General features: G+C 38.2%; 1 protein-coding gene across 4 annotated transcripts in view; it reads left to right on the top strand.

Annotated features, from left to right (window-relative positions):
- DCLK1 (doublecortin like kinase 1) overlaps positions 1 to 25,696 on the top strand; it is a 247,491-nt gene extending 221,795 nt beyond the window's left edge. For 2 of the 4 annotated variants that reach the window (XM_014965938.1, XM_014965941.1), the window contains 2 exons: positions 4,690 to 4,803; positions 20,780 to 25,696. In XM_014965938.1, coding sequence (XP_014821424.1) covers positions 4,690 to 4,803; positions 20,780 to 20,944 — 279 coding nt within the window. In that variant the 3' untranslated portion in view covers positions 20,945 to 25,696. Of the gene's footprint in view, positions 1 to 4,689; positions 4,804 to 10,515; positions 10,590 to 20,768 lie in introns of all 4 variants that reach the window. The other 2 variants (XM_014965939.1, XM_014965940.1) reach the window with 2 other exon arrangements.
- The last annotated feature ends 1,850 nt before the right edge of the window (positions 25,697 to 27,546 follow it).

Genomic DNA, 27,546 nt, shown 5'->3' on the forward strand with positions numbered 1-27,546 from the left:
GTAGAGGCCAAGTATAAATGGATTCAAAAGGGAGCTTGATACATTTTTGGAGGATGAGACTGTTGGTTCCTATTAAATATGGTGGTCTGGATAAAACTCTTGGCTCTCAAAGTTCTTCAGTACTTGGTTGGCAGAAACTAGAGAATATACCAGGGAAAGTTCAAGATCTACTTGTCTTCATTAAATGCACTTTTTCATAAACAATGACTACAATGCTCTATTGGAATCAAGATACTGTATTTGGTTCACCTTTGGTCTGCCTCTGCCGCACTTCTCATAGCTTTATGCTGATTATAATTCTTTGCAATCGAAACCTGTAGCTATTCTGTTCCTAAATAAGTGAAACAAATATTCCATGATGGTTCTGTAACTTCTTTTTTTTCTATCAGTTGCTGCTTTTAGCAACTGAGACAAATCAGTATTTTGTCTTCAGCAATACGCTAACGATAGTTTGTAACACAGATCAAAACCTCTTTTGAATTCTCTTATGTATCCTCCAGATATTTTTTCTGGAAGGAAAAAGGCCAGCACTGGGGCCAGTTCAGGAAAGTGCTTGAGTACATTCCAAACCTTGCTCCAATTTCAAGGCATCACACATGGAAACGCTTAATATTAGGCATAAAATTAACTAGATGGCACTGAAACCCTAGTTCACTTCAGGAGAAATAAGAACATGGCTGAGTTGAAGCAGGTGCTTAAATGCTTTCGTGAAAAAGGACACTTCTCTGAAGTGGGTCTTGGAAGTACGCAGCAGATTGCCTGGCAGGGACAGCCCCTTGTGTACGGAGGCAGAATGATACACCAGTGTCAGATGCAGCCTCACATCCCCATACCATCACCAGCTTGACCAGCTGCAAGTCAGCCTCTGAACTTCACTGTACCTCATTTTCCGACCTTCAGGACAGGGAATTAATATATTCATCCCTGTTTATGAAAGGCTCTGAGTTACCTGAGTAATTATCTGCAACTTATGTTAAATACTGTCTTACTGAGAAGAAATGGCACAAGGAGTTTTCACCTAACATTTCATTTTCCCGGATAACTTGTTTAAATGCTTTTCTGTGGCATCAAATGCTGGACTTCACTTTCTGTTTTCTTATTTTGGTTTTGAACCTATTCACGGAGTGGTAGACTTGCAGCTAAAATACTGGGTAGGACAGCTGGCTGGAAAAGCAGGCATGTGTTTTCTTCAACAATTTTAAGAAACATTTTCTCTCTTTGATCAAGCCTTTGATAGAAGTGTTCTAACTGCTTACACTGTATAAAACCATTTTGTAGATTGTAAATAACCATTCTACTTTATAGCTGCTTACTATGTGATTACTTGGTAAATTGCTGAGATTCCTGGAATGTGCTTTGACAGTTTCAGTAGGAGCCAACCCTCATTTCAGTTTCAGTTTTTGCTATAAAAATAGCTGGAATCCTCTTGGAAACTGCAAAACTTGTTATGGTCAGAGTCAGACCAGTAAAGCAGTTCCTATGTCAATAATACCCCAGCTGTTTTCAATTCAAAAAAACAAAACCTGAAAAGAAGTTGGCTACATGCCACTGCCACAGATGGAGATCTTGAATTCTAAATGCAATTCAGCAGCAGTTCCTTGCCCCCTCCATTTAGTTTATTTGGATTTGTCTGTCCTATGCAGTATACTTAGACCTGGAAACAAATCCATCAGTTTATACTTCCCCTACAGGGACCCCGGCTCTTTCCTTTACCTGCTCAAATTCTTTGCAAAACCAAGAAATTATAAAAGAGGCTGGAAGCTTGAGGTCTGGCATTTTAAACATTGATGATATTGATAACCTGAATTACAGAACAAACGTACTCTCTTTTTGTTGTATAAATAGTAAAGATTTCCTAATACAGCATTGAGCAGTGAATGCTGAAAGGGATGGATTGCATTTTGTAAATCCTTCTCTGTTAAAATAATCAATATAAAATGTGGTGTGTTGTCGCTGGAGGAGGAAGGTGGCACACACCAGCCTAAAAAGAATTAGGGAAACTGGAGCTTTTACATATTTGCTTAACCATGTCTGCCTTGGAAATTTCTGTGCAAAAGAAATGAATAACCAAGCAATGAGCTGAACATTTTTAAGGAAATTAATTTAAAAAGACATTTTGTATTTGGCAGCTGCACTACTTTTGGTTACGCCCTAGGACACTGCCCAAAGAAAAATTTCCTTGTAATCCTTAAAGGAAACAGAGTCCAAAAGCTTTTCCAGCACTTCTATTTGCTCTGATTTTCTGCTGTTACTTATATAATGACCTATTCATCTTATGATTTTAGACCTGGAAATTCAAAAGGGAAGATTGAGAAAAGAAATACAGTTGGGATGAGCTCTTGTGACCAGCTTGTGAAAAGGATCTGAGTGCTTTAGACCTGTAGGAGTCTGGGAATCCTCAATGTCATCCATCTTTTAAACACTTCTTTTTTCTTTGAGTGGCAATGTCTCCTGCCATAGAGAACAATACAAATAAGAAAACAGTGTTTATTAATCACTTAAATGATCCCCAGACCCTCTGCCTCTTTTTTTTTTTTTTTAAATTTTATTTTGATTTCTTGCAAATACGAAAGGTATTTTCGGGAGACTGTTAAAAAAAAAAAAGAATCTTAAGATCCCAAGCAGTTCACATTGACCAGGTGAAAACTCATATTGTGGACCAGAGTTTTCAAGCTGTCAAAGAATTTTGACTGCTCAACTTCTGAGATGTGCTCAGGAGAACGCTTCTTTCAGAGCATCAGCAGGCAGTATTTGCTGAAGCTCATGAGCCTTTGAAGTTCCCAGAGTTGAGCACTAAAAATCACTAGTCATCTTTAAAAGATCTTGGCCTGACTGCTAGAGCTGAGATGAAATTCTGTGATCCTAACCTGCTGCAAGAAGAAGTTCCTATAGCAAAAGGTTAAAATAGGGGAAAGGAACAGTTAACCTCTTTGAGGGCCAACATCCTTCCCATTACAGCAACTTGATGAAATTCTTGTCAGTAATGTTTAGTCTGTTCTCCGATTCTACAACTTTCCCTGCTGATTCTGGTGAATCTGATGGGGTTTTTTTCACTTCCTGCCTTTTTAAACTGCAGAGCAGCTTGTTTTGTATGTAGTTAAACAGCTGTCATCTCTCACCCTCAATATCTATCTATTTTACTGTTGGCTGAAGTGATTCCAGGAGCCAGCCTATATTAGCTTGTTTATAAAGTTCATTGGAATAATAATAAAAAAAAAAAAAAGAAATAGCTACTAAACATCAGGTAGCACAAAGAGTAGTAAAATGATTTAATCACCATAGAGTAATTCCCATATATCCCTATGCTGCATCTTAAATTGAGCTGGAAGATATTTCATCTAAAAGCTGGAGCCCAAAATACGTGTTTCTGGCGCATTGCCACTGGAGCTGTGGCTGTAGTGCTTCACCAATAAAATATTACCACAGCCTTGGTAACTATTGTCTTCTCCGTAATTTAGTCTTCTGACAAGATGACATGAACGTTTGGCAGGCTTTCATGTCAAGAAAGCCAAGAGAATGGTATTTTTTCCCCTCCTCTAGTGAAGAAGAGTTCACTTCACAGACTAGCTTTCTTCTGGGGAAGGCGAGGTCAGCGGAAAGCAGGTTATTTTTAGGGGTCATATACCACCGAGCCAAGACTCCCCAGTGCTAGACAATAATCAGCTACTGGTTTGTATTGTTTTGTTTTGTGTTTTGCAGCTGTGTGCACTTGACCATATTTTGCCAGCTGAGACATTTTGTTAAGGGGTGAGTGAGGGATCTCTAAACACAAACTCCCCAAGCTAAATAAATAACAAACCCTAACCAACCTCCCTAAAATTCCCATGTGCTCACTGAACTAATGATTTACTGCAGTGACTCTGTAACTCTTTAAGTACATTCAGAATTGCTGCAAAGCCAGGCAAAAACGTGTCTGTCATCTCTCTGTGTTCTGATCTTGTCTCTTTCTTGCCTGTATTCTGCTGGGATTTCACTTCAGTGGCATTTAAGAACTTTTTCAGCTGTGGGATGGCTGCACATACCATGCAGTACCAGTTTAGGGTGACCATTGCATATTCTGCCTATTCTGCATTTTGTTGCCTATTCCATCTATTCTGCACATGGTTGCCTGAAATCCTGTGTGTTCTGCTAAGTGGGGAAGTCTCACCAAGCAGTGGCTTTTTGCACTTTTTCTCAGACGTCAGCATCTTTTTTGCAATTTCTAAAAAGAAAAACTCCTATGGGGCTTGAATTCAACGTGCTTACCAAGCTTTGAAATATTAATGGATCTAAAAATAACTGGGCAATGGTAGTTAAGACACAGTAGAAAGAATAATAAAGCATTTAACAATTATTATTAATTATCATCACCTAAAGTTTGAGAGGCAGATAGAATCACAGAATCATCTAAATTGGAAGGGACCTTTAAGATCATTGAGTCCAGCCATCAACCTAACACTGCCAAAATCACCACTAAACCATGTCCCTGAAGATATTGGGTAAAGAAGAAGAGAGAGTCTGGTTCATGACATAATATGATGTTCATCTTATGATTACCTTAGATATATTGACGGAGACAATGACTTACCCATATTTCATTACAAACCTTTTCGTTAACTTTTCTATATTAACATGTACTATCAGAATCACCTTGCAATTCCTGTATTCTGCCTTTTCTCTCAAGTTTTCTTTTGCTTTATTTCTTTGCAGGATGATGGCCTTCCAGAGAATGAACATCAGCTCTCAGTAGCTGGGAAAATAAAGAAGCATTTCAACACAGGCCCTAAACCGAACAGCACGGCAGCTGGAGTTTCTGTCATAGCAGTAAGCATCTGAATTACACAGCCAAAACACTTAAATATGTGTCCACAAGACAGTGTGTGTTTAGGACATGCCACCAAAATAAAGTAGAGAGGGTTAATCTTTAGAAAATTGTAGCGTTTAATTAATAAAAAATATAGTGAGCCTGGTATTCTGCACAATTTCTCCATTGATTCTCCTTGTGAGTCACATTGTTATTTAACAGCCCTAGGAGATCTAACAGTGCCCACATTTCCACCTTTTACCAGAAGATCAGTGGACCTGACTTCAATGTAGATTCAACAATTTGAACTATGGGATCATGAAATTTTACTTGGCAGCAGAATCATCACATGGATTGAGGCCACACAGGGGTTATAGCAGAAGGACAGCAGTACTTTTAAATGGAAATTACCTCAAAAGTGTAACAGAAAATCTGTATGGCAGCTTAAGTGTCTCTCTTCTGAAGACATCAGAGAGACCTATGATGCCTCACTGCTACCTTCATAGTTGATACAAGTATAGCCACTTCAGATTTAGCTGAATAGCAGCATTTTATTGTATGGCCACATGCAAGCTGCTTCCCTTGAGGCAGAAGGACTTAATTGGGTAAAGACTAATTGGAGCTCCTTGCTGCCTTCTGTCATGTTGCAATTCCAGTCTAGGCATTCCAGGTTAGAATGTGTCGGACCTTCTGAAACCAAGCTTGACCAAACTTTTGACCAAGCTTTACTGAGGTTTCAGTGGTATCCTCAGTGTGGATACATCCCATACATTTGTATTTTTTCCCCAAAGATGAACATGTGTATTATATATACATGCCCACAGAAGATACTAGGGGTATTATGAGATTATTCATACTAATGCCATTGAATAGTAACATGCGCATCCTTCACATTTTTGACACATCTGCCTGTGTTTGTAAGCTTTTCTTTATTACTCGTGGTAATGTTAACGCTCCAAATAGTCACTAAAAGTAAGTGACACGTTAAACATAACCATTCCCATATCAGATTACTCAGTGTTCATTCCCAGCTTCCATAAAGTGCAGGTGGTGTGACTCCACATGTACACTTTCTTGTACTGTTTCCACTTTCATGTTTCTCAGCTCAGCCCCTCCAGTGGTGAGTTAAATCAGCATGAAGTAAACTCAGCTCAGCACATGCAATCTGGCTCACAGGTGTGAACTGTTTGTGCAGCAAAACGGATACTCTCTCAAAGTTACTTGGTATAAGTACTTAAAATTTCAAGCTGTGCCTCTCTCATATTTTTTCTTTACTCTTTCCAACCCTGGACGTCCTCAACATGGAAGCAAGTCGTTCCTCATGCTTTTCCTAGATTTTCTCAGTCATCAGCTAACATAGTCAGCATTTACATAGTCAGCATTTATTTATTTTCATTTTTAAGCAATAATACTGCAACAGCTCTCCCACAACTAAAACATCACATGCCCATTGCTCATCTGAAATGCAGGTATGTTCTGTACAGACTAGCTGAAACCGTATTCCTTTCGAATGGACTGCCAGCACGCTTGTCCATGAGAATTACTGCTCAGATCCTCCATGCTAATGACTTCAAAGCTTAAAAGCGAGAAATGACGCCTCTGTCCTCATCCATCCCTCGCCTCCTTTATGTTTTTGATTTCCCCACCCTCCTCTTTTTTTTTTCTTTGCCCCAGTCGCTCTGCCAAGGAATTGTTTACAGCAGTTTGACACTTGAGTAATGAAAAAGGCACTGTAGTGAATCTTTCCACTGCAAAACATTATACATCAGGAAAAAAAATGTACTTGTATAATTATATTCTTAATGGCTTTTATTTGTTTTTTAGTGTTTGGAAATCTAACAGATTATTTTTAGTGATCATCTCTATGGGTGAACATCATACTCTGGCACAATTAATCCTGAAACTTGGCCTATAAAGTAGAAATGTTTAGAATACTTTTACAGAATTCAGAAAGTGGCTTGATTAGCTTGTGTCAATTATTTTCTAAGAACTTGGAAGACAGGAGAAGTGTAGACCTTTTTAGTGTTTTGGTAATGTTCCAGAAAGCTAGATAATTCTGATTTTAAGAACAAATTACGTTTATTTTCTACAAAACTAATTTAATAAGTAAAATCAAGCCAAAAGCAAAACAACAAAGCCTTTAATTGTTGTTTCTGCATTTGAGAGCATGCTTAACATACATTTGACGTGCATGTCATCAGGGTTTTACATTTGGGAATCTTCCTTTAACTGTGCAATCTCAAATATCATATAAGTAAATCTTATTAACGAAGACTGCTCTACATTTAGAATTTTCAAAGTATGTACAGATGCTGTAACATATTGTTCAGCACTAAAGATGTGCACTAAGTATATTTCCTACAAAAATACTGTTTTATTGTGCCTGCCTGTATGTTTACTGTAACTTTTTGAGAGAGTGCTTGTGTGTATAATATATAGAAATGCCTTCTATGTATTATATAACACATCTGTATCTGTGTGTGTGTTTGTGGAAATTTGTTAATATGTGCATATATTTATATAGCTTACTTAAGAGTATAAAAGATAAATATTAGCATTATTTTGAGTTTTATAACAACTCTATTTATGTACACAGAGAGCAAATATGTGGTATTTAGTTCTTAATTTATCCTCAGACTGGTATGATCTTATATGCCTGTTTTCTTTGGTGGTAAGAAGTAACACACCTCAAAGATCTCAAGCAATATTTTTCATATGCACCAATTAAAACTGTAATATGAAAATTAAGTTCTTAAAAATGTGTTTGTGGTCAGCTTGACTGGGAGGAAGTTTGAAGCCATATGTATTTTACATACGTCGACTGTGGCTATGGCTTCCTTCAGCAATGTCCAAATACATTGTATTGACTCTTTTGCTTCAGACTTACATCTGCTTTGTTGATGTGGTCAGTAAAAGTTGTCTCTAACCACTCAGGGCAGAGACATCCTAAAAGTTCTCGTGCACGTGTCCAGACTTCAAGTTTTTCCACATTTGAAAGGATTTGTGCGCTTGGACAAGCTACCATAATAAACCTGTTGTGTATGCCTAGCAAAGTAGTTCCTTTGCTGATGTAGCAAAAGATGATTCCTCAAACAAAATTAAGTATACAGGCAAAGAGACTTTTCTGTTGATACATTAATACATCATTAAAAGTTCTGCCAGCATAACTATGTCAGTTGGGAAAAAATTCCCTTAGACCAACATAGCTTTGCCAGCAAAATTTTAATTGGAGAGCTAGATTTTAAAACACCAAGAGAATTAATAAGTCCCTAAAAAACACTTCTTGCTGATGGGAGAGTATGTAGGAGAAAGATCTTGCAAACTCTTGTCGTAGGCATTGGCTATTGGTCTCTGTAGGAGACAGGGGCTGGGCTAATGCCCTTCTGGTCTGTGGCACGATGGCCACGCTCCTGTTAAGCATGTGCCAAAATATTTGTGGGATCAGGTTTCTCATACAGCTTGCCAATAGAAACAGTGCTTTGTAGTTCCATGATGGTGTTTATAAAAGATACTGCAGGAAAAACATAAAACCAGACTTTTACTAAATAGTCTTTTTAAAATTTGAAGATAGAGTTTTTACCTTCAGTTCTCCAAGGGTGTCATCCCTTTTTTTTCTTTGGCCATAAAAAAAATACCCTGTGGTTGTACCCTCTGGGCCTTGGTGACAGTGGCTAAAGTGACCTAGAGTCAAAATAATTTTTTAGGAATACTTCTGCAGTGCAGAGGTGTACTGTAATTCCTTGTATGAACACAAAGTTTGTGTTCTTGTCTGAAATGTTAAAGCTTTGCCTGTATGTTGTCACTTTTGTGCGTGTATTTTTGCCATCGTTAAGGCAGAGGAAAAGGCTAATGATAATCTCCTGTTAAAGAAGGTGTGAGGCCTCTGTCTTGGCAATGGGAAGGAACTCCAGCGACTCGGGGGAATGGAGTAGGACAGCAAAGGAGAAAAGCTGCTCACAAAGTTGGTGCAGCTCTCTACCTCCTGCAGAGTCCTGGTGGGACTGGGAACATGGGTGTAGGGCCACTGCCTGCTGTCTGGCAAGGTCAAGGCAGCAGATGGGTCAATTCCCTGTGTTCTGCCGATTTTAAAATAAAATTACAAATTCCAAGCAGCATTTTGGGCAGTTTGGGGTTTCTAGGATGGTGTGGAAGAGATGCCAAGTTTAGTCTGTGGGTTTTGCTTGGCTTAAAGATGAACCACTGCCTCGTCTGTCACTTCCCATCTATTGTCTGTGTTGTCCTGGGGTCATTGTCCACTTGTCGGGTTTCTCATGGCAGGATTTCCACACCAACAAAATTGTTTCAGCTCGTGCTAGGAGGGAACTTTCCTGATTTTCTCTGTAGTACTTCTTAGCTATTCGATTTTAAGGCAATATTTTGGATCTGCTTTTCAAGAAAACATCCCTTTTGTGTATTTTATGTGCAACATACAAGGAAACCAGTAGATGGCAATAGCAGACCAGTGTAGTTAAGCCAACAGAAAATTAACTCTAGGTACAAGGTTCTCATGGTTTTAAACAGGAAACGTCCTTTAAATAATTCTAAATAAGATGAAAGCGGCATTGTTTTAACAAAATGGAATAAATTATTAAATTCTACACTTGCAGGGGAGTCATCAAGAAAAATTTAAATTTGCAGTTAGCTCCTAGCTACCCTTGAAGTGGTTGGTAACTGGAATGTGTTGAACTGCTTTTCTGAATTTAGAATTAGAAACTGTCATCAGTATTGGAAATATATGCCACGATCCTATTGAAGCACAAAATGGCCTTTTCTCTTCATAGGGGAAAATGTGAAAATCATCACAACTAACAATTTTAAAGCAGGCAGAGTATCCCTCAAGATATTTTCCCCTAAAAATTTGACTCGGCTAAATGATGTCTCCACCGTCTGTTAGTGCAGCACAGAAGGGTTAGAGAAAACAACATATTTTCTTTGTTCCTATGCACATGATTCTGCTAACGATAAACTAAACTTAAAAGATCTGTATTCCTTAAGTAATATCACCAGCACACTTTCCTGGACACAATGTTAAGTTCATTTCCATTTTGACTTTAATTGGTGCAATTTTAAACCGAATAGTTTTGTACTGTTATCTTTTTGAGCATGAGGTGTAAGCTGAAATGATAAACAATGTTATTCATGGCTCTGAGCAGTCCGACTCTCCAAGGTTAACGCATTTCTAGAAATGAATTACCATGATTGATGGGGTATCAAAACCTGATTCTTTTCATCTTTACACATTCCATGATTATGAAGCAGTCTAATTTAAGCCTTGTGTAGTCTGTCTAGCCTGCTCCTTGTGACGGTTGCACTGCATTTTTTTTTAAATTATTAAACCTCTCAGTTTAATTGCAAAAGATAATTTTCCATTACTGGTATGTGCAACTTAAAAGGGCACTTCTGTCTTTGGAGGTAACAAGATATTTGTCAGACTTTTAAATGAATGCATTATGCATTTAGTAACCTATTTTGCAAACTCCATTTTAGTTTGAATAAATTGGCTTCTAATTTAGCAAGACCAAATCTGGAGTTAGTATCTTTTTCTTTTATTTCTTTCCTTTTGTTTTTTCTTTTTTGTTTTCGTCTCTGGTACGTAGCTTTAGGATGTTAGATAAGTGCCTTCTGAAAGTGAAAACAGTAAATATGCACTAAATAAGGAACAGCTTGCTCTGGAGTCTGAATTCTTTAGCCTAATGTCGATCCACTGAGTTGCCCCGTTTCTCTCTGCTCAGCTGGACCACGGGTTTACCATCAAGAGATCAGGGTCTTTGGACTACTACCAACAACCAGGAATGTATTGGATAAGGTATGAGATGGTGCAGCGCCAACAGTCAGTGTTTCCATGGCAACGTGCTGGCAGTCTCCATTAACCAGTTCCTTCAGTGGATAAACATGCTTTTTGATTTGTTATCCGGTCCATATGCTGCTTTATCAGTTTCGTTTTAATCTTGATTGAGATGCCACACCCCCTCATTCCCTTTCTTCACCCATCCCTCACACCCACATCGCCAGCTTTCTTTTCATCGCACATGCTCAGTATCAATTTCCCCTATAGTTAAAAGGACAGTGTATATAGAAAATCTACTAGATATGCTGAGGTACGCACCCTCCCCCTCCCTATTGCTTGTTAAGGCATCTGCTTCCCCTGCGCTCCTGTTTTGAAACACACGGAGCAGCAACAGGCTCTCAGCATATATTCTCCTCTTTTACCATGCGAGATGTCGAGCTATATACTGTCATTTTAAACCCACTAAACACAATCCTTACCTTAGATTGAACAATGCATTTACATAACGCGGTCTGTAGAAACTCTCCCAAGTTCAATGAAATACAATGCATTGTATGTGCTGGTAAGCTTGTGTTTCTAACAATGCATTCTTTCTCTTTTCTTTTTAAAACCCTTCTGATGCCTATTTATTTTGATTTGATTATTTTAAATATTGCATGAGTCTTTTGAATCTATTTTTCTTCATTGTGTAACTGTGCCAGGGTTGTCGTTAGCTGGCTCGACCTGTATGATGAAATGGGACTCTGGGCGGGAGGGGGTTATTCTGGAGCGGGGGCAAGGAGGGATCCAGGTCTGATAGCCCACACGAGGCCCGTGCACCTCCTTAATCAATCCAGAGTCCTGGAATTTCCATCAAGTGGTTATTTGCTGGCTTTTTTCCTTCTCATTACTCACAAGACCCGCATTTTGATAGCTGGAGAAATTTTTATAAGTTTCTTGCGAAACCTGCGTTTTCTAACACTGCAGCGATTGAAGCATTTAAAAACTTGTCTGTGAGGTATTTGGAAAAAAATCAGCAAAGTAACTGCGTTAGTGAAACAGCAGAGATGGTCACTACAGGTGTTTCCAGTAGAGTAGAACTCCCACCCTGGATCATTTCACAGAGTGCATGGATCAGGCCACAGCACGGTTTCCATCAAACCTAGCAGTTCACTGAGCACACACTGAGGGTCAAGTAGATCCTGATATGGATGTTCTGGGGAAAGAAAAAACAAAAAGAAAGAAAAAACAAGCAGAAAGAAAAAACCAAAAGTAATCAATTTTTCAGGCAAAAAATAGAAAAGTAGTTCCTGTCTGTCAGCTGAATGCTAGCTAGCAAGAAATGAGAAACCCTTTCACTCCAAGTGCTCAAGTGTGCAGCAGTACCTCTAATTCCAGCCTATCACACTTGTGTCAGTGGCTATAAACCTGTGGCGACCTGGGAGGACATAGCAAAACCTGCTTGGTCTATCTTGTCACTTGGCATTGTGCTTTGCAAGTGCCAGCCCCCTAACACAGCCGAGAGACAGCAGCACAGCATCTGTGCTTTTTGGTTTTGAAGAAGGGGAGAACAGGGCCTGAGCGCCCAGCTTTAGCTGAGTGTGGGTTTGATAGTATAACAGGATTTTTTTTCTTTTCTACTTACGAAGGAGAGATGGCATTTTGTCTAAAGCAGGGCTTTGTCAGATAGTTCCAAATTTAATGCATCCTCTGTAAAACGGGGAAAAGCTCACGTGAGCTTTATTTATCTTCCTGGAGTTTAATTGCCATCCAAGGTCAGCTTACACTCCTTCTCTGCTTTGCTATTTTTATTTTACACCAAAAAAAAACCAAACCAAAAAACCTCTTTCCACTTGCTATACGCAATGTTTGGATCTTTTAAAACCCCGGCTTCAGGGGGAGCAGACCACCAGAAACAGGAGCCTGTGCTAAAAGCGAGCATCTCTTCTCAGATTGGCCTTGACTCAGTTTAACTGCATTGCCCAGATTTTGAAACAAACCATATGCATTTTGAGGAGGTGGGGGCGGGGAGAGGGGGAAGAATACTCTAATTCTGCAACTTGGAAAATAAATAAACGCTATAAAAAAAAAAAAAAAGGCCATTTGACTAAAGCACTAGTAATGGCTGCCATCAGCATACAAAATGACACATCCCTGAATAATGGGCTGGAGCAGATGGGCGATAATCTCTCTTATTCATACATAAACTGCTCTGTTTTCCAGCTGGGGGCAGTAACAACAATGTTTGTAATTAGTGCTTTCTAAACAGGGCACCTAGTGTGGAAAGGCAAATTGGGAGAGCAGGGCTCCTAGGCGTAGATGCTTAATTAGGAAATGCTCTAACAGGGGGTACCTCCGAACAGGCACTGCCCTGTGTTTGGTCCTCTTTCATCTCCAAGAAACAAGCAACTGCTCTAGTGACCAACATTTTAGTCTAAATAAAACCATTTCGATATAGCAAGTGTTTACTTTTTAGCAGCGCAAATGCAAAGCATATGAAAAGGTTCATCAATTCCCATCTATAAAACAGTTGATTTATCACAGGCCCACGAAAATTAACCTGAATTCACATGTACAGCGAAAAATGAAAACAGGTCCCAAGGAAAATGTAATGCTCTCTTTGTTAGTGTTAAAGTACTCATTTCTTCTCCACTCCTTAGATCATTTTCATCCCTCGTTTCTAGCAGTCTTCTAAAATATCTTTTTAAATGGCACTATTTCCTCCTTCAATCAACCAGAAAACCCTTTCCTTTCTCTGACTAAGACTTCCCTATTCAAAATGCCTCAGAGTCCAAATTTTCTGAGCACTCACTCTGCATCCCATTTTATGCCCTTTCAGGAAGATAAGTGCAAAAGGGATATGACTTTTTTGAGATACTAAAATACAACAAATCTTATGTACAGTAACAGTTGTTATAGCAGGTATGAGATCCTGGAAAGTCTTACAGTGTTCCTTGCATATGAGGAACAGAAAAAAAGCACAGAAGCCAAATCAGTAAAATCATTTGGACCCCAAACTACTACATGTTTTAAAAGTAGCTCACCTAATGCTGCCAGGACATCAGCCCTGCAATCAGAAATGTAGAAAAGGCCAAAGCAGCCTCAGTAGTGACTGAAACCTGTAGGTCCCATTTAAAGCCCCACAATCTGCATTGCCCCAAGGCTGGTGAAACGCTGGTGTTCTTGGTAGCCAGGAAAGCCAGCCTTGGTGCAGGTAGGAAATGCCCATGGTGCAGTCACACCTTCATTCACCCCAAATTAACAAGGTCAACTGAAGTAGAATACAGCAGAGATCACCCATCTCTGAGCAGAGGTACTATTTTTGGGATTTTGCATTTGTTTTTTTTTCTCCAAAGTCAGCCCATTCTCTGATAGATCTCTTTGAAAAAGGTTACAGCTAATGCATTCATCTTTTATAATTTCCCTTCTACTGGAACTTAGCAACAGTGACCACAGAAAATCCAAATGGCACCTGCATTGTCCTTCAACAACACCATAACTGATAGATTTACTTTCTTATAAAGAACTTTTCTTTAAGATGTACTTAACTGAGGCTTTTAACTGTTTGTGTGACTCCATTTTTTGGCTTTCTTATAAGCAAGCCAAAATATTAAAAAGTGAAAAATTTCAAGACCTCCCCTTAGCCCCAAATGTTGCAGTGTCCAGTCCATAGCCTTCTTCAGCTGCATTACCTGTTCCTTCTACCAGCAGCACACTTTGAAGGCAATACTTTGCATAATTTAGCAATGTTTTCTTCAACCCTGAATTTCCTTGCTGGTTCTGGCTTATGTCTGCATCTTAACGTCATTTTAATCTGCTAGTGACCAAATGGCCTGAATTTTCTGCCTTTTCGGGGCTGATTCAGAATATCAAGGGAGCACCAGAGTGGGTGTATCTAACGTAAAATATTAGTATATGTATAATCTTATACTATATAAGATTAGTATGAAAAGTTAAGATATGTTATTTTTTATGTGTCTGCAGACACTATATAAAAGCTAAAGAAGGGAAATAAAACCAAGGAAATGTATGGGAAAGTCATTAATGATCTTATCTATGTAACGACAATAGCAGGGAGATGTTACATTAGATGCTTAACGAAATCATCAATCCAGTCAATACCAAATTCATAAAATACTGGATTTTAAAAATACAGTTCTCACTGTCACAGTTAGAAAAAGTATCTGAATAGCTCATTTGAAAGTCCATAGTTCCATCCTCTGTCTTTGGTTCCTAATTCCCATTACTCTGCATCTGTCAAGTTACTTACACCTGTCCCAAGTGGATACAATACACTTTCAAGTCAAAAGTTACAGCCAGACGTCTTGACAATGGGACAAGGAAGTTGGGAATCAGACTTGCTATCTGTAAAGTACCATTTTTAATACCGTAAAATCCTCTGTAAATGGAATCTTGGTAAAAACAGGCAAACATCTAAGCTTATTTAAAAGCTCTGCTCCTGCTCTTTGACTAAGAAAACCACAACTGATTTACAAACTATAAATAAAATTCACCCATGCAAACAACTTGGCACTAAGTCTCTTCCACGTGTAATTGAAACCAGCTGAGGAATTGTGTCTTTAAAAAAGGGGGATGTCAAAGAGTAAACACAATCTTAAATATAGCAATATGAATTCAGCAGTTATACGTGTAGAATACATGTCTTTGTATTCACTCACCAATACAATACAAAGCATACATCAAATTGATTTGGTTTTCTTTCTTTTTTTACTTTCATTTTACCTAAATTTCATGCCCAAAGTTACATGGTGCGCTAAAGGACTGGCCTTTTGTATTTGGAGGTCTAGGTTCAAATCCACTCGATTAATTTGTCCCCTCGATGTGGTCATTTGCACGTCTCCAAATCACCGTGTAACTTGACTTACTTGTAGCTTGTGCCTGAGGGGCTAAAAATAACGTGTCTTTCCCTCCTGGACGGAGGTGCATTGCTAAGTTTGAAGTACTCTCCAGAAAGTGTCTTGAATCATGAATCAATCTCACACATATATATATATATATATATATATATTTATATATATATATATAACCAGAGAAACACATGGAAAAAAAAAAAAAAAGACAGACTGAAGGGCTGTCTCGCTCGCGCCACGAGCATTATTTAATGCTCATTTTTACAGTGGGGAAACCTGCCGTTACATATCTCGACATATTAAGCTTATTTAAAAGCTCTGCTCCTGCTCTTTGACTAAGAAAACCACAACTGATTTACAAACTATAAATAAAATTCACCCATGCAAACAACTTGGCACTAAGTCTCTTCCACGTGTAATTGAAACCAGCTGAGGAATTGTGTCTTTAAAAAAGGGGGATGTCAAAGAGTAAACACAATCTTAAATATAGCAATATGAATTCAGCAGTTATACGTGTAGAATACATGTCTTTGTATTCACTCACCAATACAATACAAAGCATACATCAAATTGATTTGGTTTTCTTTCTTTTTTTACTTTCATTTTACCTAAATTTCATGCCCAAAGTTACATGGTGCGCTAAAGGACTGGCCTTTTGTATTTGGAGGTCTAGGTTCAAATCCACTCGATTAATTTGTCCCCTCGATGTGGTCATTTGCACGTCTCCAAATCACCGTGTAACTTGACTTACTTGTAGCTTGTGCCTGAGGGGCTAAAAATAACGTGTCTTTCCCTCCTGGACGGAGGTGCATTGCTAAGTTTGAAGTACTCTCCAGAAAGTGTCTTGAATCATGAATCAATCTCACACATATATATATATATATATATATATATATTTATATATATATATATAACCTGAGAAACCCATGGAAAAAATAAAAAAAGGTCAGACTGAAGGGCTGCCTGGCTCGTGCCACGAGCATTATTTAATGCTCATTTTTACAGTGGGGAAACCTGCCGTTACATATCTCGACATATCAAGGTCACTGGCCAGAAGCTGAAGGAAATAGGATAAAATTGCCTAGGTGTGAGCATTTAAATATGTGCATACACGTATATGTATATAAAAGAATGCACTGAAGGAGAAATACCAGTGTTTCAATACATATGCCCATGTAATTCCACATACTAAACAAAGCATCACAAAAATTGCAAACGAATAGCAAATATGCTCCTGCAGAATGAAAGCGAGTGAAGGGAAGGGTTTTTTAGATTAATGCGTGAACAGCTGCATCCCCAGTTCAGTCTCCTGGCTGGTATGAATAATGGATGGGCTAAGAGGCAAAATGCACAATAATGTTCTTTTATTAATGAAAGGAATATATATCTATATTTGGTGGCCAGCAGTAAATTAAGACAAGTGAGAAGAAAAACAGTCACTGCTCACGTTTATAAAATGCAGTTACTTCAATCCAATAATTACTGACCTGACAGAAAATATCACCCTGCAGCTAACAAAGGTGCTTCCCACTGCAAATCCAACGTTTATATCAAAGCAGTTGTAGGTTTTGAATGTCTGTTCATAAACACAGAGTTCAATGTTTTCCAAGAAAAGAGAATTTGCATGGCTCAGGAGTCCTGCAACATCAAGACGTAGGAATCAGGAAGAAGACGCTCCCTGTGGCAAAATCCTGGAAAAATGCTAACTGCACCTTAGTATATAGGTGACAGAAACAATAATTTTAAAAATAATGCTCCATTACTTCAAATTAAATGCATTTCCAAAAATGGCTTGTTAACCATTTGGTACCGGGTGTCAGGATTGCTAAATGTTGATGCAAAATACATTAGTGCTTAATGAAGTGCTTCAGACCCATCAGCACCAAACTATTAGAGGGAATCCACTTATCTGCTGCTGGATAAGAAGCTCTACATTTCCTCAGATGGATTCTAAGAGGACAGCCACATATCTTAAATAAGAATGCTATCCTTACATTTTAGTTGCCATTACTATCATATAGTGCTTAAAGTTCTCACTCTCTCACCTCGAGCTGGGAAAAAAAATGTCAAAATGTGATAATGAAAATCTGGGATTTGCAGCCCTGTGAAGCATAAGTGCACTTCAGATCCTCTTATTATTTATTGAAAGAGTAGCTTAAAGTAGAAATGCCCTGGAAATCCATAATGGACTGGTTCATGCATCGGCGAACCACCCAGCTGAATAGTAGATGAAATAATAAATCTATTAAACCAAGGCAATGTGTATAAGAGGCCTTTGTTATGAAAACAGCGATATTAATGAAAAAGCTGATTTTTGGAATATGCCCACATGCACACAAGGGTACAGTAGGTGAAAATTGCACTTAGAAAATACATGCAGTCATTACTCAGGTGTATTTTACCATCTCTCCAGCGTTCCAAAGCATTAATCTGTCGCATTTTGAAATTCTTTTGAGATAAAAAAATAACCGTGAACTCATTAAGTGAGAACTAGCATTTGTGCAGACGCAAAGTGGCCGTACCGCCTGGCAGTGTAACAGACATCGGAAATGTAAAACGTCATCGTAACATTGGGCAGAATAAGCCCAATCTTGCAAGTTCTGTAGGACTTGTGAGCGCTCTGTCTATGGCCAGAACTAACCCGTTTTGTGGTTCTGACGTGAAACGCTAAACGTTAGAATATGATCTGCATATTTTTGCTTTCACTAGATAAATACTCCCTTCTTTAGCTCTCTGTGACTTTATACACTTTTATTCAATAAGCTCTTTGGGTGAGAAAGGCTCTGAATGTCTCTCAGCCCAGGAAAGTAACCACAATAATGCCCTTGAGTCTACAAGCATGCCTTTCTAAAGACCAATTAGATCAAGTTCAAGAGAGATTGGGGATAAAAATATAAACATAGCCTTGAAATATCTCAGGAAGTTTCTGAAGGTTAGGAAGCCAGAAATATTTGTTCCTACAAACTACAGCATAAGGTACTGGATTAGGTGAGACGATCAGGGCTTTTTCCCTAACATTTTTGATTAACAAGGCAGGAGGTGCCTTTATGTGTATTTAAACAAAGGCCCCGAAAGGTTTCCCCAAAATAGTAGAAAAGAAGTAGTTTAGGGTTGTTTTTTTAAAGACGTCTTTAAAATGATGTCCTGATATTTAATTATCTAACTAGTTTTGCAATTTCATATTTCTGTCCTTTAAAAACAACCCAATATCCTAGGTTAAATTTCAAAAAGAATATTTTATTCAAAAGTATTCACTTCAGTGTAACTTATCTAATTTTAAATACCTTTAGTTTTTTACATATACATGTACCATTCTCATGTAGCAGATTTTAAAAATAAATTTTGAACTTAATACAAGTATTTTTATTTATTGGGCCAGAAATATTTAACTTTCTCAGAGGAGAGTATCTATTACTGCAGGATGATGTGATGTGGTTTAAAATTTAAGTAAATGCTTATTTCCTGTAAGCATAAAAAATATTTTAAATGGAAATCTGTATTTTATAGAATGGTAATATATGCCATTCTTTTCAATTTTCACACACAGAATTACATACTGTATGCAGTATATTCGCTGTGTGTAAAAGATTGAGGTAGTCTTCTGTTTCACATTAAAAAATAATCAAAAACTGAATTGGTTCAAGGCTAAGAAACATAGAAGGCATTGAAAATACTAATTAGAGCTCTTAACCAAAAGATTAGCAGTAAACAAAGAAATTCTCAGCAGATGAGAAGTGCTGGATTTTGTAGCAATTGTTATTTAAAATGCAGGGATGACCTTATCGAAGTTAATTATTTTACCCCTTTAAGGTAGTACTATGTAGGTTCTAGACACAAAAATAATAGTTCAGCAATTTAGCCTAACTAAATCCATTTGCTATAGTAGCTCTGTTCTTTCTGTCTCTATTACATCATTGTTGAATGCTGATTGCATTATTTTAGAGCAAGGATTGCTATAATGCTATTCTGCACTGGTATGATGGATTTAGTTTTCATTTTGTTCTCAAAAATATGTTGGCTATAAATACATCTCTGCTCTCCTATGAGGCTCGCACTGTAACTGGTAAATTTTCTGGAGAAATCAGTCATGTATATCTCAAGAGAAAACAAGAAATCCTTTGAAGCAGAATAACCTTTTGGCTGCATTCTTTTTAAATGGAGATTTTCATACTAGAGACAAATTTTACAAGCCTTAGCAGTTAAACCCATTCAGTTCTCAAAGTTATCTTTGCCTCCAGTGCCATGATCAGATATTTGTTTGCATTTTGTACGTCACCTTACTAGCCACCTGCCTTTTCCCTTTTTGCTTTTTCCACAAAAAACCCACAGGCCATGTTTTAAGAAGGCAGCCCTGCTTCAGAAAGCAGTTAACTATGTGTCAAAGTGCTCTTACTGAATCAAGGCCATCCTGTTGAAATTGTAATTTTACAGCGATTTTGGGGACTGCAGAAAACAGCAAAACCCAGCCACATGCTTGAAGTCATCGGCCAGAGCCAGGCTGACCTTACCTGGATTGCAGTTTCCCCTTGTAAATGTGGCAGACAAAGCAGAAGAAAGGATGTGGCTAGAGGTCACAGACGTCTTATTAAGACTTGCATTCTCAACAGTGACAGAAACTGATCAAACTACAATGCCCACCAAGTAAATGTTCTTCTTCCCCTTTTCTAGATACTCTAGGTAGACCTAGATAAAATTTGTGGAGTATTTAATTCGATAGACCTCGGTTAACAGGAGTAGACAGGGTGGTCAGGCCAGACAGGTCTTTCCGTCAGAGCTCTTCAGTGTTCTCCCTAAGAACATCCATAGAGCGACATGAGGAGGTGTCAAAGAGCTGGGCTACCTCCTGTCGGTGTTTGTTTTTCTCTCTTGTCTGACAACTTCATCACAATCCATCTTTGTTAGCCGATTGCACTGACTTGAACATGGGTGAGTGTGTATCAGCCTTCGTTAGGTCAAATCAAAGACAAGCATATATCTCTGCCTTGCCTGTAGAAACAGATTTATACTTTGAGAAGGGTGGGGGGAAGGTCAGTTGGTATTTGGCTTGAAATTTGAATCTATTAAAGGATGAAATTAAGAGCATCCAGAAGTAAAACATATGGCATCCATATATGTGGTACTGTATCTGCTTGATGATGTCACCCTACCTCTTAAAGTTTGGGAAATGCACTTTTTAAAGTATTTAGCTATGTTGTGGGCTCAACCTTTCAGACCTGACTGAGACAGAACAGGTTTAATTTGGTCTGAACATTTATTATCCCTGGTATTTGCAGGCCACATAAAAACTCATGGTTTTCATTAGCTTTGCATTTCACACACAGCCTAATTTCATTTATTCTTATTTTATGCCCCTGCCAGACCACCGCTCTTGATAAGGAGAGGCAGGTTTTCCGACGAAGACGCAACCAGGATGTGAGGGGACGGTATAAGGCACAGCAAGCTCCACCTGAACTCAACTCCGAATCGGAAGACTATTCACCAAGTTCATCCGAGACTGTTCGCTCACCTAACTCACCCTTTTAATAAAACACTTTTACTCAAAAGTCTTGGCTTTAACCCTTTGAGACCCTGAAAATCCTTCAGACCCTGTGTGAAGTGATTACAGCTGATCTGTCCAGCGGTAAACGCTGGGATGGTGGAACACAAAAGGGTGCTCACAGAATCTTTGTAAGAATAATTTCCTAATTGATTGAAATACTTGTTCTCTGTTAGATTGCAACTTGCTGCTAATATGATCCTCAAAGGGTTAAGGCTATTTTGCTTTTTTATTTAAAGATAGAAGCAGTGAATGTTTTCATCAGTGAAGCTAGGAACTGCAGTATGTAATTTTAGCACATGTTAACCCTCTGAGTAAACGATCAGCTTAAATCTTGACAACCCACATTAGGGCTTTATTCTGGCTTTTTTGCTTTTATACGCACATATCTTTTATACTACCCTAAAGTTCCTTGCCTGTTTCTGGCCAAAACAGTATCAAACGCACTATTGCTTAGGGGTTACAAGTGTAGGCTTTAAAAATGACAATAAAATTAAACAAACTGCATCTTCTACAGCATCTCGTTCTAAACCTGCATCATACTTCCACAGGGAGTGACTGTTGTTGGAGGATATTATGCAGGCTAAATGGGAAATTCAGTTTAGGGCAGCCTCGTAGTTTACAGAAGATGACATGATGATGGCCACAAAAGGTTGCTTCCATATCATTTGCTGCTAATGACAACGCAGAGTCTTGAGAAATGGCTTGAGGACACGTTCTGTCATGTAATGGTATGTAATGATCTAGTTGAGAAGTTCCTGGTTCCTTTGCCTCACATTCAGAAATGTACAGGCATCCTCTCAGCATGACCTGGTTATTCCAGGAGAGACATTTTTAAAGATTAACATTGATGACAATTACCCTTAAAATAGCTAGAGTACTTCTAAATCGGGGAAAATGCAAGTCGTTTAATGTATGTGTAAAGCCAAAACTGAATTAGCAAAAGTTTTGTCTTAGAATGGAGAAACTAAATATGATTCACCAGTTCTATTTGTAATATTTAATAAAATGGGCATTTACACAGAGTGTACATATTTCTGGTTTGTTAAAACCTCAACACAGCATTATGGCATTTTATTTAACCATTATCATAAAGTTGGCTTCCACAGAAATACTACACTTTGTAGACTCTTGCTTCAGATATGATCATTTGAAAGAAAAATTATTATAAAATCACTCAGAATTTCACTTGAATGAAAAAGGCAACTTCCAAAATCCTATTCTAAAGTAAAAAGCAACACTATAAAATTTGTACTTTCTGTTATTACTCATATAAAATGGAGGTTTTCCCCTCTAATGTTAAAATGTTTTCATGGTGTTTTTGAAAAGTCACGTAAATGTGGTTTCCTCTTTCTCCCTACTCTTTTTCTCTTACTCTTTCTCTTTCTTTCATATCATACAGCTAGAAATATCAATATGCTGCCCAAAAAGCTAAGCAGAGTTTTCTGATCACTCTGGGAAATATAAGTAAGTTTTGTAGGGACAGGGCAAGCTGCCCACAGAGCCATTTCCATTCTGAGTTGTGTTTGCTCATGGAACTGTCCCTACGAGCAGTTGTGGCAGAGAATGTGTGCCTGCAGCTTGTGGGAGCTACTGCAATGCTCTTTTGCATTTCTAGTTGGAAGTATCATTTGAACCGTATTTCAAGAAACGTTTAAATTGTTTTGTTTCTCCATCCTTTGAACTGCATCTTTCATTGTCTCAGTCATGAAAATTTATATATTAAAAACTCTGAAGATTTTAAATACAGGAATTTCATCTTATGAGACTTCACACATGTAGTACAAGTATTTCATACAGAATGCAGTTAATTTCACCCAACGTTAATAATCCAGAACTGAGACATTTAGTCTCAACTAGATCTCCAGACTTCCTTGCCAATACAGAGAGCTGGGCATTTCCATGTTTGATTCATCTCACCTGTCATGGGCACACATTTCAGGCAGGACTCACACTTTGATTCCCCTGTTGCCCTCACTCCATTGACTGTAGATGGAACAGCTGGTGGAAGCTCACATCAGGCACCGAACTTCAGATTTTGAGTTTAGTAGAATGCATCTCACCCTGAGTCATCAGGAGACTCTGATCTCTGAATTACATCCATGGGAAGAAGGCCTATGCACGGTCTCAGTTGCTCTGTCTGGAATCTGAGTAACAACATCTTAACCCAAGTGAAGTGAACAGACATCTTGTTGAACTCCACAAGGGCAAGAGGTGAAGGGATAAAGGAACTGCCATACATAGATTCTCAGATTGTAGGCTCTGGGAAAGGGCTGTGTCTGTAGCAGATCCTGGACCATGCCCATCCAATCCTGCAGTCTAGATGACCCTTGGTAGATAGGGCACAGCCACTGCCATTGTGATGTTAATGGTTGTAGCTTGATAACGTTTGGGTAGAACAGGGATAGGACCATAGGACCAAGCCCTCAGCCAAGGTAAATCCCCCCTTCCCACTTTACCTTCATCAATTAACAGTAAGTCAGGATCTGGCAGATGTTTTTCCAGCATTGCCCTTCCCACATTATATCACAGCCTTCCCTTTAGAAGAAATACAGCTCAACCATGTAAATGCAAGACATACATTTGGTAATAAAAAGGTGTCCATTAATAACACATGCTCCTTGACTATTGGGCAAATTTAGCAGTCTTAAAGCAAAGGTCAATGTTCATTCTTCTTAATTAGAGAGGGGAGTCGGGAGAAAAAAAAATAGCTTCACCTTATGCGTGAAAAATATTATTCAAAAACCCATCTGGGATTTTCCTATCACCTTTGCTTTGCTTTGGAATACAGGGCTATCATTAAAGTAAGATGTTTGGCTCCTTCATCTTATACCATCTTGTACTACTTAAAATGTATGTAAAAATAATCCTAGATATACTGAAATCCCTACTCATCCCCAACGTCTTATATGTTTCTGATCTTTGGTTTATGTTTTATGAACATAGCTATAAAAATATTTATTTTGAGTTATTTTTGGATCTGTGAGAGACTGGGTTTCAAATTGCTGATAGCCTCTTTTGAGGCTTCAGGGAGAGGTATCTGAGTATTTAAACTGTTTTAAAAGTGGTTTCCATGGTGGTTTTAAACATATCCATATATACATTTAAATATAACTATATATATGTATAGTTTCATGGAAATAATAATGATTTGGGCTTGTTTGGCAGTGACTGCCCCTTTTCTTGTCTAACCTCTGAATTCCTGGGGGTAAGTGAAGACAGAATATGTGGCCCTAAAAATACTTGAAACACCAGTGAAAAGAAGAAATCAAAGATAACAAACTATTTCTAATGCAGTAATCAGGGTGAGCACATAGCACACTGTGGTCGTTTTACTGTAATGCCTACCAGTCCACCTGACTTCTTTCTTCATTTCCCTTTTGAATCATTGCATCGTACTGGTGCTAAATGTGACAACATATTTATTTTTAAATGCTTATTACATGTACAAGGCCAGCTTCCTCCCACCAAGCCTATGTAGTTAGCTGAGATGGATTGCAGTCGTGGTAGGTACTGTCTATCACCAAGAAGATGGAGAGGAGCTCTTCCAAAGGGTGATTCGGGTCATCTAATATTTGGTCTCTGGAGATGCCTGTCGGTCTGAGAAGAGTGGAACAGGGTCACTTCCAGCTTAATCCCTCTCAATTAAATATGTGTGAGGATAACGTGGAGTCCAGTATAAGTGCAATATTATAGTGAGCTTACATGCAGTAAGCAAACTTTGATGTGAAAATGTAGTACTGATAGGTGATAGCACAGGATTAGGTACGCGGTACTGAACTGGGCCTTGTCTCATCTAGATGTATCCATCTAAGAGTTAAGCATCTAATCTAGGGCAATCATCTAAGCTTCCCTTATAGTTGCTAGAGACTGGCTTCTCTAGCAGATAATTAAAATTCTAGGATGGATGAATCACTCGCTAGATGAGGTGCCTAGCCCAAATCTATTTAGAACATGATTTATTAAGTCATGACATATAAATTCATATTTCTGTAAGTTAACAATTTTCATAGCATTAATGTACAAAAAATCCAGAATACTATGGTTCTACTCAGAGGGTTAACAGAAAAGCACTAGGCATGCTGATTACATTGGTGTATCCAAACTGCTTTGCTTTTTTAGCCAGTGTTTGCTGATTTTTTCAGAAAATTCTTGAAAAATTTCAAGTTTGAAATAATTTAAGTGTTGTTGTTTAAGGAATTTCTATAACCAAATTAATCTTATTTTTAGCTTAACTTACCACAGGAATAATATGTATCATTGATGCAGTGTAAGTCTGTAGTTATCAATTTTATTAATTCCACAAGTGATTCCAGAAATCTCTCTTTTTTTAAGTACTTACTATAGAGCTTACAATGGTGGCATAGGTGACTGAGACTGTCTTTCTTATTGGTAAACAAACAATATTGTAATTTCAAGAAAGTCCTAAGAATCAGCTTTTCAGTTTGGTAGTGTACTAGTTAGGGGAAAGCTATCTCATGACATGCATTGTGTAAATCATCTTTGTAGATGAAGATTGTTCATATTAATGAACACATTCTTTTTCCTTGACATTGTAGCAGAAACTGTTTACTTGTTAATGAACAACCAATACATTAATTTGCTTCAGACTGTTAGAGGGGAAAGTGAGATTCCAGTCATTGACAATGTTATTGCTTTACAGTAGCCCTCATCTAATTTAAATGTGGTGCATACTACAATAAGCAAAGCCAAACCTGTGAATAAACTCCTGAAAAAAGCCTGGTGGGTCTTTATTCAGTTGGGTGCTCACATAGAGTGGTGTGTGACAGCAGGAAGGCTTTCAAGAATTGTCAAAATGAAAGCGATATATCCACAAATAAGAGCTAAATTGCAATCCTTTCCCTATGGGGCATATATGTTTAAAAAGAAAAAAGAAAAAAAAAAAAAAGAAAAGAAAAATTGGCTCAGAGGTTTGCAGTGCTACTATATTACCACAGGGCAAATACATTAAATCATTGTTATTTGCTAGCCTGGGGTATGTGTTAGAAAATGGCATCTTTTTTATTTAGTTTAGATTGTGGGCAGGGAGAGCTTTCCTGATATTATTGCAGTGCCTGCTAGTGCTGCCATGGTTAAGGCTGTGTTAGTATTTCCATTATAAACTCCTAGTCTCAAAGGTTTTTAATTTGATCGTAAAAATTTGCTTCAGGCAGAGACTTGGCATACAATTTTTCAGCTCAGAGCGATTCTTTTCCTAAAATATGAGGGAAATCAGCTTGACCTCTTCGACATTTATTTTCTAAGTGTACACAAACATTCCCACACACAGACACAAAGGCGGGTTTTATGCAGCTCATTTCAGATGTGTTGCATTTTCAAGCCTATCTTGCAGGTCTTAACTACAAAGGTGACAACTCAGAAGTTTTGGGCATTTTGAAAACCAGGGAGAAATCTCAGTGATCAAGAGCAAAAATGTTCCACATGTGGGAGAGTTTTATTTCAACGTGACAAGGATTTAAAGTTTGCACAGTAACGGGTATGTATCTACGCCCTGCTGAGTGCTGGTGTAATTCCTAAATCCATTAGTTTAAGTCATTCCATGAAGAAAACGCTAAATGTGAATGTGCTGAATTTCCCTGTTAGTCTGGGAGAAGAAGCTGTTTTGTGTCGTATTTTAGAGTAGGACCATGGACAAAGCTGACGTGACACCAGCCAAAAGGGGCCACAAAGAGAAGAATCAAAGGAACGTGTTTTCTCTTGAGGGGAAAAAAATTGTCTGAATAAGACAGGGTTGAAAGCTCACATTGAATAAGAGAGGTACTAAAAGCAGTTTAAAAAGCATAAGTATGGAATCATTTGAAAACTATAAAAGTGCAAGGGAGCCACACCGTGTAATGAATCCATGTGCAGAGCCAATCAGCTACTAATCTGGAGCAAATTTACAGCTACAAACAGGCATAATTAATATACAAATCAAACACACCCAGCAGCAGATGGAATTGAAATCCTCGTTCTTTTAGCAAACATAATGCAGACCTCATCCTCATATATTCACTAAATGAGACCGTGTGTAGCTGTTTGAAGTAGTGTTACATACAGGCTAGTGGGGAAATTAGGTGTTTAAAAAATGACTGTAAATTAATTTTTTTAATAGCAATTTTGCCCTACGCTTCTACCTTAATGGATCCTTCTGGGAAATGACAGCTTTCAAAAAGCTGCATTTTATACTTGTTTGCGTATATACTTGGATAGCCCATACCAAATAGCTTCATTAAGAATGAGTTGCTATATTGAGGCTTCATGTTACCTGCAGTTTTCTGCAGCAGAGACCAGAGAAAGGATCAAAGCACCCATGAAACAAAGAGTTCATGGTGTGACCCACCTGTAATGGGCATGTCGTCCTAATACTTCCTAGTAATTGACTTGAGTCATGAACCACAGCACTCAGTCATTTCCAAAAGTGTTCATCCTTCCTAAGAGGGACACTGGACAGAGTTGTGCCACTTACTTGGCATCTGCCTGCAGCGCTGCACATTTTGTCAAGGCATGAGTAAATAGCAGTTTGGAAAAATAACTGTTCATGCTAAATGGCAGAGCTAGAAAAAAAAAGCATACAGGTAGAAAATAG

Source organism: Calidris pugnax, unplaced genomic scaffold, assembly GCF_001431845.1.
Source record: "Calidris pugnax isolate Ruff unplaced genomic scaffold, ASM143184v1 scaffold20, whole genome shotgun sequence".
Taxonomy (NCBI): domain Eukaryota; kingdom Metazoa; phylum Chordata; class Aves; order Charadriiformes; family Scolopacidae; genus Calidris; species Calidris pugnax.